Below are 10,455 nucleotides of genomic sequence, written 5' to 3' on the forward strand. Positions count from 1 at the left end.
TGTTTGTTTTTTCGTTGTGATTTTGGTCTGGTGGGACCGGTTGTCCTGTTTTCAATCTTTTGCATTAGGTTCCTTTTGCTTTAGTCCGGTACTAGTAGGGGCTTCGACGGCCCTGTATAGGGTTGGCCCCTGTACCATTCTGTACCATTTTGTTCTGTTTGATCGGCTCACCAGGTCCAACTTTAATACTTTTGGGGTTTTGTATTTCTTTTTTTGGGGGGAGGGTTAAGGGACGTATGGACGAAACATAACTAAATCATATTTCCATGCATCACTAAAATTGTCCTTAACTGTTTTCCTGAGAGCAAATGAAGAACATAAAGGTTTTTCTCCTGACCGATATGTCTGGGTATGCGTTGTTACATAATCGCACACAAGAAAGAAGCTGTGAGTAGTGGGAGCAGAGATTTTATTTCAACTCTGCTGAGAAGGAAGTGTGTCAGTGTTTGCACAGTCTGAGCCTCCTGATACCTATTGTAACAGATCCCTTTGCCCCTTTTAATCACTGATAATCCCAGATCTGACTTATCTTTCATCTGTATTACTGTTAATCTTATGTTTGACCCAGAATCATTCTGGAAAAACACAGTAAATATTTTAACTCTTTCCTGTTTTGTTTAAATTTGAGTATTCCATATCATATATACCTTCTGGCTGCTAGAAGGTAAATCTGAAATGGAAATGGTGGCGATAAAATGTTGAGAAGTCAGAAAAGACTTCCTGTCATCAGAAGCTTTAGCAGAAGGGCTTGTTAGAGGCTAAACATAGCTTTAACTCGGATAAGCTAATCTGTCATCAGCTTAGATAAACTGCAAACTCCATTATGCAGTCAGATGGAAACCAGTTATTTTGTTTCTATACCACGAATGTCATATGAATAAACTTTACAAAGACACAGAGGTCCAGAAATAAATCATCAGATTAACCAATCAGGGACCTCAGCCTCAGTGACACTCACAACCGTTCCCAGTACTGTAGAAATGTTTTGGAGGCCCTGTGTCTAATAACGGTCAGACCAATAAAATCAGTTACAAGTTTGATAAGGACAGCTAGATGTGTTCAGCAGCAGCCTGGTATACTTTATCTGTATCTATTAATATGGCTTAAGATTTCAATTAATCGTGATAAAAGAAAAACAACAGTCATCAGGGAACGTCCTTACTGGTTCTTCTGGCCAGTTTTTGCTCAGCTTCGTCTGCTTCAGTCTGACATGAAAAAAACTATTTTTGAAATACTATAATTTTTTTGAATACAGCTTGTTGTTCATAAAAGCATGGCATATTCTTTAACCTTTCTAAGCAGGGGAGCTCATATAACTCCTGTCTTCTCTTCTCTGGTCGCCAGTAAATTTCATACCCACAGAGTTGTTTAGTGGCTTTCAGTAAGTTTCTAGGATTTAAACAGGTAATGTTTCAGGTACAGAGACCCTTTTGACCTTAATAAACTCATCGTCCAACGTCAGTGTGCTGGTCTAAGCTTTTTCACCAAGTTTGATTTGCTGCTCAGCTTTGTAGCCACCACTCTGTGTTGTTGATGCATCAGGCCTCATCAACAGCCTTTTTCTGTTCCTCCACCTTAAAGGCAAGGTGACAAAAATAAGGGCAAGTTCTGGTTCTAAAGGATCCTGTCACAAGTTGCTGCCACTGCTCTCAAGGTTTTACCCACAGTTTGTTAGGTTTCTGGGCTGTTGGGATGTTTTGTAGTTTGACTTGATTCTAGTTTCATTATTATTTTGTGTTAGTTTCTTAGTTTGATTAGATCTGTCTTATTCCTGCTTTCCTCTGGTTCAATTCTTCTTAGTGTTTCTAGTTATGTTTATTTCTTGCTTGCAGTTATTCTTTGTCACACTAGTTTTATTAGTTTTTTGGGTTTTTTTTTTGTCTAGTTATTCTTTGTGTTAGAATTATTTTTTGTTCCCATCTGTATTCTGTCTCTCTGTCCCTCAATCTGCTTCCTGCTCCCTCCACTCACACCTGCAGTCAGTTAGCTCATCAGTCCAGGTCTTTTGTTCATTCACCTCCCTGGTACTGAAGCTTCTCATTCTTAATCACTCCTCACTGGATCCTTTGTGTACTCATCACTTTCCCATGTCTCCTTAGTGGCTCTTTACCGGTTGCTTTTAATTGAACTTTGTGTTTTGCGTTTGTGCCCTGGCTTGTTGGAATCTTGTAACTTTATTGCCGTTCATCATTTTCATTAAATTCCTTTTTCATCATCTATTTCTGTTCAAATGCAGAACAAAAATCCACTGTTCTGCATTTGGATCCACAATCATCCAGCATCACATCATGACAGTTTATGGACCGCTTTCTCCTCTCTTTGTGATCATCATCTACAAAAATGTCCTGATATTCTGCTCCACACACACCTGATCTATGACCTTCACAGTAATGCATTTGGATATGTATCTTTCAGCATACCAATGCTAGCGCTCTCATTCACCTGTCCCAGCAACTTCACAATTTCACAATGAGGCCATGACATTTCTGTCTGGGTTGCACTTACCTGCACCTAACCCTGCCTTCTATACAGACCTTCACCTAGATTTCACAATTACTTGACTGCTGATCTCCTACAGCTTCATTATAACCTGAGGTGGGCAGAGAACCCAAAAATTGTACTCAAGTGAAAGTAACATTACTTCAATATATTTTTACTCAAGTGAAAGTTAAAAGTAGTCATCCAAGAATTACTCAAGACTAAAACTATTAAAACAACTATTAAACTAGTTGTTTAATATTTAATAATTACATAATCTGACCAAAATGTAAAGTGAAATGGAAATTTTTGTATTTTAAGAGCAAAAATGACTAATTCATATAAATAACAAAAACAATTAACAAAATCAGGCAAAAGAAAACCTTTCCATATCATATTTTTTTTCAATAAAAATCTTCTGAAATTTTAACAAAAATTGCAGGTGTGTGTCTGTGTCTGTTGAAGTTTTGGTATTCTTCAGTGGGTTGGAAATCCATAAATTTTACTCAAGTAAGAGAAGCAATGCTTTATGATAAAATTATTCCACTAAAAGTAAAAAGTACAGCGTAGTAAAAATACTCCTAAAACTAAAATGTGTGCTGCAATTGGATGGGTTCTATCCAAGCACTGCAGGCCCAAAGCTACAGCTGTGTCTGCATTGTTGGCACAAAGTCAAGCTTGTTGCCAGTGTGATCAATGTGATTATCTGCAGCTTTTGGCAGATGATCTGGTTTTACTGGTTTCTTCAGGGTTCAACCTTCAGCGTGTTCTGGAGTGGTTCACAGTTCAGTGTGAGGTGACTGGGATTGGGAGTGAGTTTCTGCCTCAAGTGGAGCAGTTTAAGTATCTTGGTGTCTTGTTCATGGTGGTTGGATGAAACAAGAGATGAACAGACAGATTGAGGTTTTTTCTGCAGCAACATGGGCTCTGCTCTGATGTGTTATGGTGAGTGAAGAGTCAAAAAGTAAAGCTTTCAGTGTACCAGTCTGCGTTATATCAGACCCTCATCTTTGGTAAAGAGACGGAAGACCAGGAAGATAGAGCCCATCACCCATCACCTAGTTCTAAAGTCCTTCCACGGCTCCCTGGAGCTCAGAGAATATACGCTAAAACACTGTTAGTTTTAAATTACTGAACAGTTTAGCACCACAATATTAAACATCTGCTGTTGTTGTACCAACCTTCCAGACCTCTCAGGTTTTCTGGTTCTGCTCTGCATCCCCAGAACCAGAACCAAACGAGGAGAAGCAGCATTCAGCCTCTATGCATCACAAATCTAGAATAAGCTTCCATAAAACTGTAAAACAGCTGAAACACTGACTTCCTTTAAGTCTAGACTAAAAACCCACCTGTTTAGAGTTGCTTTTAAACCATAATTAATAAAATACTGAACAACATTTTTGATGTGTAATGGTGGCACTTGACAAAATGTAAAATTGTTGACTGTAATTTATGAATTTGCATTTTTATTTTTATTATGTAAAGCACTCTGCACTGCCTTGTTGCTGGAATGTGCCATGCAAATAAACTTGATTGATTGGTTACTAGTAAAACATTTTGAAAATTACTTCAGAATTATTCACAACTATGTATTCATCTTTTCACATAAAATCCAAATAACATATAATTAAATTTGTGGTTAAAATGCAACAATATGTGAAAATGTTCAAGTCATACTTCTGGAAAATACTGTGTTCCAGTACACTCCTGCTAGACGGTCAATGATATAAGTTACATCTTTTATAATAAAATATTAGTTGGTGCTGATGTTTAGTTTAAATTTTTGATAATTCTGTATAATATTAGAAACATGAAAGTTATCTGCTTGTAAAACAAATTATCCAAATTTTGTGTGATGCGGTGATGTTGGTAGGAACAACTAGAGTCTCATACTGATGTTAAAGTTGATAAAAAATAAACTGGTTCCAATGTTTTTTTGCGTCAGTAATGTTATGCCACATCTTCTAGCAGATAGCAATTGCTTCCTGATGTCTTTATTTAAATTTGGTGTGTTTTTCTGTCAGTGTGCAGTTCAGAGCCTGAGAGCATCCAGGCAGCTCCCCAGAACCTCAGCAGCCTGCTGGTGATATGGGAGCGGCCACGGGCGGTGTATGACGCCAACATTGAGAAGTACTCCATTGCCTACCAACTGGCCAAGGCAGAGGACTCTGTCCTGTCTGAATACCTGACCGATGGATATCAGGATACTGTGAGTAATCATCCAAAAGTTAACCATACAGAAACTAGAGACAAGAGCACATCATTCAGACTGAGATAAGCTGCCAACTGAATCAAAGTAAAACATTTATTATGAATCACACTGTAGTTTATATGTATTAACTGATTATAAATGTGTCTAATGAATCATACTAACACACATATGCAGACAAACAACAATGTTTTCCTAGAAACTTCAGCTCCAGTCTTACCAGATACAAGAGTTTTTAGATGGCAGCTACAGTATGACCAAACTACTGTGAGAAATGAAAAATTAGTTTTGAACTAGTTGGGTTGATTAAACTGTACGGTCAAAGTGGATCTCATCTTTCACCACTAGGGGGCAATACTAGATGACTTATTGCCCAATTCTACCTACGAGATACGAGTGGTGGCCATCTGCACCAATGGTCTGCGTGGACGCGTGAGTGACTTGCTGACAGTTGTCATGCCCTTCGATGACCTTGGTAAGAGCGACCGCGCCTGATGCCAAACATAGATGCTCCTAGATTTCTCACTCAGCTCCCCGGTTTCATTTAGCCTAAAAGAAAGGAGCAAAAAGCTGTCCTTCTTGCTTCTTATAACATGTTCACAGGTCTTTATCATTGATGGATGGAATTTATGCTTGCCTTACTTTGCCATACCCTAACTCCAGGCTGGTCTCCTGCAACTTTTAGATGTGCCTCTACTTCAACACACCTGAGTAAAATAATGAGGTCATTAGCAGGACTCTGGAGAACCTGACTGCACTTAGGAGGAGATTCAGCTGTTGGATTCAAGTGTGTTGGACCAGGGAGACATCTAAGAGTTGCAGGACACCGGACCTCCAGGACCAGGACTGCCCACCCCTGCTCTACATCATGCAAACCAGACTGATCTACTTCCATATTTTGACGTAATATTTCGGTACTATTCTGAGCAACTGGCCTTCTTGTCTTGACACAACTATGACATGAAAGAAATCCTTTTGCTTTCTAGCACTTTGAATTGTCCTGTCCTGGATTATTTATTTATTTATATTCATAGTTTATGCTTTTTATATTCTTTACATTCCTTGAATTTGTTATTGTCTTATACAAGAATAACAATTTAATTATCAGAAAATGAGCCATAGTAAGTAGCCTGAAAAGCCTGAAATTATTATTTCTATAAAAAGATTCTGAAAATATTTTCTTTGATAACTTCTCTTCCATTTTTTGATGTTTCCTGATACAGTTGTATTTCTACAATAGTGAAGTTAAACTGTGGGTATTTTTCTGCTCTACATTTCCCATGACAGAAGTGTGTTCAGACTGAAGTGGAGTTCTGCCGTTTTTATTAGCAGTCACTGTCTAACCTGTGTATGAAAGCTGAAACGTAAAATATCTTAATCTTTTAAATCTTGTCTTCATCTTTATCTCTCTCTCCCTCCTCCATTCTCTTTATTCTGGGCTTTCTCTATATTTTAAAATGATTTTATCTGTTATTTAATTTTAGCCTGACGGTGTTCTTTTCAAATATGTTTCCCACAGATTTCTGTTTTTCTAAGAAACAGTTCATACCTCACTTTTGTCCATTGGTTCATGTTTTGCGTTTCTGGCTTTGATTTTTCTTTTGCACCTGTCCCTTCTGACTCTTCCTGTAAGATAGCTGTCTGTATGTTTCCAGATTTAGTACATGTAATCATAGAAATGGCAGTGATTGTGATTTTCAATATTTTAGTTGTAATTTCTGTTAAATAAATTCTTTATCTTGTTAAGAAGGGCAAAATCTGCATTCTATTTCATTGTCAATCAGTAGTATTCAGGCCCGCATAAATGTAATAATGTATGAGATGAGAATGCAGTGCCATTGAAACAGACTGTTGCTTCCAGTTCAGCTTATTTTATGGGGTTTTGTATATAAACAGGTATTTGATAATTTTAAAAATATTGGTTTTTATCAAGTGGTTAAAATGGTTATTTTGAGTTGGAACCAAACACATCAAAGTTTCACCATCTTGAGAAAACACCCGTCTCAAATGTCATCACATTTCCTCTAAATGCTGCTTTATTAAGACTCGCTTTAATCAATTATTGCATTGAATAAACAAAAACTGTTCACAACAAATATGATGGTGAAACTTATTTGACATGTGCTCAGACGTGCTTTGACTGAGCACGTCAAATAATTCCATCAAGAATGTTTCATGGATGTCATTATGCTATAAAACGTTTGAGTAATATGGAAAATTAAGCTGCTTAAAGACTCTACTTTTCTTTTTAGCGTTACATGTTTGTTGTTATGACAACAAGAAATAAGTCAGAATGAAATTCGTCCTCTGAGTTTATGCACAAAATGATTTTTATGCTTGAATGTACACTATATTAACAAAAGCATTGGGTCACTTACTTCTTCATACACATGATATTTAAAGACATCTCATTCCTGATCTGTAGGCTCACCTGTTCCTATCACAACATCAGCTCTTATTGAAAATGTGTCTCAGGACTGGGAGTGGGTTTAGCAGACATTTTGACCATTCTTCAAAATGTACATTGGTGAAATGAGACACTGATGTTGTTCACAGTTCTCACACTAATCAATCTAAGTGTCCTTTCAGGTTGAGATCATATGGAAGCCCATTTCCGCCACTCTGTTAAAAAATAATAAAGTATCTCATTATAATGAGAGAGCATCTCAAAATAATGAGATAATGTCTCAAAATAATGAGATTGTATCTCATAATAATAAGATAGTATCTCATTATTAAAAAATCAGAAAACGATTTTTTATGAATATGAATGCAATGTAACAAGTACAACTGTCAACACAGTTGTCATAAAAAGATACAACAATAAACATTTCCTATTTTTGTTTTTTATGGCTGTGAACTTTTAAACATTTCCCACAGTCATTTTCACTTTGCCTCTTATGATTAATTATGTCAGCTAACAATTAACATGTTAATTATGGCATAACAAAAGTCAGCTACATTTTGTTGTCTGGCATCATGGCTGCTCCCCTGAAAGTCAACAGATCTGAAAATGCTTCTGGATGTGTGGTCGAATAACTCTACTCCTTACAATAAGACATTTCTTTGGCAATAATAATTAAGTAATTGACATTAAATGCTGCACATTTTTAACCAAAAAAAACAGTAAAGTAGCCATATTTATTTTTTTTTATGTTTGAGATAATGTGGACAATGTCAATTCTGTACTGATTACATTACAAATGATAACTTTAAAAAGATGCTTGCTTCATGTACGTAAATGTGTTCTATCAACTGAAAGTCATTAAGAGATTAAAGATTATATGTAGGGAGTGAAAGGACCCCTTAGCAATTTACATAAAATAGTTTTGAACAGTTTGTGCTCTATGATTTTTCCAACTTCAACTTTGAATATGTAAAAGTCCAAATGTCATTCATAAGTGACAACACCTCATGGCTTACAAATGCCTAAGACAACACTTAATACAAAATGTTTGTATTAAGTACAAACATTTTGTACTTAATCCTAACAGAAAATATTAACAATGCAGTTTTTTGCAGCAAAAATCACTGCAGATTCCAAATCATTGACATTTTTAGAAGAGTAGTGCTAAGAAGCCTTGTTGAGTTTTGACAACCTATCCTTAAACAAACCAACAGCTGTGCTGCACAAACCAGCATTTACCTATTACAAACAGTTGATCCTTTTTATTACATCTGGAGAAAGTTTGGGAAGGATAATGTCACCCAGGTAAAGTGTTATCTCTAAAACCTTAAACTCTAGCAAATTTGGGGGAAAATCTTCAAAACATCTACTTAGATCTTGATAGGCAACTTGTTACTTTAAATAGCCACCTTAATCTCTTTTTTTTTCTTTTCGGAGTTCCACAACTATGTATCTCCACCCTCTACCTCCGCCACTTTCAAAACTTTAAATAATGTCCATGACCCATACATTAGACTCCAAAACCTTGTTCATTTCAGCACTGAAATCTGGATAACTGTCATAATAGATTGACAGCTCAAGGACACCGATCTTCTGAGAAACCCTTGAATCGTTGTGAAATCGATAAGAATGTTCTTATCCAGGAACAGGTCTGAGCCTGTGCAGAACCTTAGAAACAAGGACAGATGCTGCAAATCTGCATTCCTGATATACGTGCTAACATACTTTTGAATATCCTTCTGATGAATATTCATTTCCTGAGGAAAGACAATGGACTTCAAAACTTTTCTTGCACTTGGTTCCAAGTTTTCATACAATGAAGAAAGGTCCTGGAAGCTGTTCCTGGTGATACTGAGTGTTTTGGCCCACTGTTCAATAACGTAAGCAGGCTCTTGGACAAGTGTTTTGTGTGCAACTCCTGGAGGATTCCATTTACATTGCTGGCAGTGGGCATTCGTCTGCAACTGTGGTTATCAAGAATCTCTATCAGTTCCTCTTTGTCAACACTGCTGAAGTCTGACTGCCACGACTGAAACACAAAACGCTCAGATTCAGGCATGCACTTAAGGAAATTCTCCACCACCTCACTTTTTACCTGTCCAAAAGCTGCTTGCTCTAGTATGACAGGTGCAATCTTCATAGGAAGATATTTCTCTCTTGTCCATCCAAAAACAATTAGTCAGCTTACACTGTCCCACTGCTGTTGTCCATAATCATGTCTCAGAAAAGGCACTTTAAGTGTTTCCTGTAGTACACTGATCATAGAATTCTTTCCAGAATTCAGAAAGACAGTCTCTAACGACTCCTCCGTCATCATAACCCATCTCAGGTGTTCTATCTGCCAGGACAAGTTGAATTTTGAAGTCTCTATCTAGAAGTCCATCATCACAGAAGTGTGCTATAAGCTCAGGAAGTACCTGACCTCTGTGAACTACCAGTATCTTCTTCACTGCCTTGGCAGATGATGAGAATTGAGGGGATATTGTCAAAGTATCATCCAAAATCTGTGGCTCACCGTCAGAAAACGGTCCTAGAAACACTATGTTACTGCTATCTAAATCATCCTCCCTGAGCTCTGCAGAATGAAGTGAAAAGTTAATATTGTCATGATTTGTTATGTTTCCAACAAATATGAAGTCTTCTGTGGATATTGTAGATTGGTTGGTCGTTCCAACATTTACAGCAGATGAAGAGGAGGGCTGATTCAGAGAACTGTCTTGATCCTGAAAAAAGGTGAAGACAAAACTTCATCTTGACTGACTGACTGGTTAGCCTTCTTTTTACGGGTGGTCAGGTAAAACCTGAGAATAGTCGGTTTTTGTAACATGAAACATTTGTCCAACATTGGTTTTGTCATCAGTTGCCACTTCCTGATAATCTTTCAGATCTATTTCAAAATCTGCTATGGATCCTTCTCTATTTCTCCCATTTGGAAAGAAAAGGCCAACAGCCATCTGATTCTTTTTCCGTACCGCAGCTATGAACAGTTCTTCTTTTACCCATCTTTGATTTCAGGCGCTTAAACAGTTTTAATTTACAACTGTTAGGGGGGCCATTTTCCTTTCTTTTACAGTATCCTAACAGAGCTATGCGGTCTCCATATGATGGCAAATAATTCTTTAACTCTTCATCTGTCATGACCTGGATGACATTGGTATCAATCTAAATAAGGGCAATAAAAAATCATTTGTTTAAAACTACAAAAATGGAATTAGAATTGCATGCAAATTATTTGTATTGCTAGACATGTGCTTTAAAAAAACTAATTTTTGAAATACTGATTTTTTTTTTTCAGCTCATACCTTCTCTCTCAGCATGGTCTTGATAGTTTCCTCAGGAATATTACTTTGTCTCAGGAAAT

The 10,455-nt window shown here is 36.9% G+C and overlaps 1 protein-coding gene across 5 annotated transcripts in view; it reads left to right on the forward strand.

The window, feature by feature from the left end:
• The window catches only part of ptprz1a (protein tyrosine phosphatase receptor type Z1a), a 109,233-nt gene that overhangs the window by 61,975 nt on the left and 36,803 nt on the right, over nt 1–10,455 (forward strand). For all 5 annotated transcript variants that reach the window (XM_007541662.2, XM_007541663.2, XM_007541664.2 and 2 more), the window contains exons 9-10: nt 4,503–4,687; nt 5,036–5,162. In XM_007541662.2, coding sequence (XP_007541724.1) covers nt 4,503–4,687; nt 5,036–5,162 — 312 coding nt within the window. The remainder of the gene's footprint in view (nt 1–4,502; nt 4,688–5,035; nt 5,163–10,455) is intronic.

The sequence above is a fragment of the Poecilia formosa genome, unplaced genomic scaffold (genome assembly GCF_000485575.1).
Source record: "Poecilia formosa unplaced genomic scaffold, Poecilia_formosa-5.1.2 Scaffold622, whole genome shotgun sequence".
In the NCBI taxonomy this organism is placed as follows: Eukaryota; Metazoa; Chordata; class Actinopteri; order Cyprinodontiformes; family Poeciliidae; genus Poecilia; species Poecilia formosa.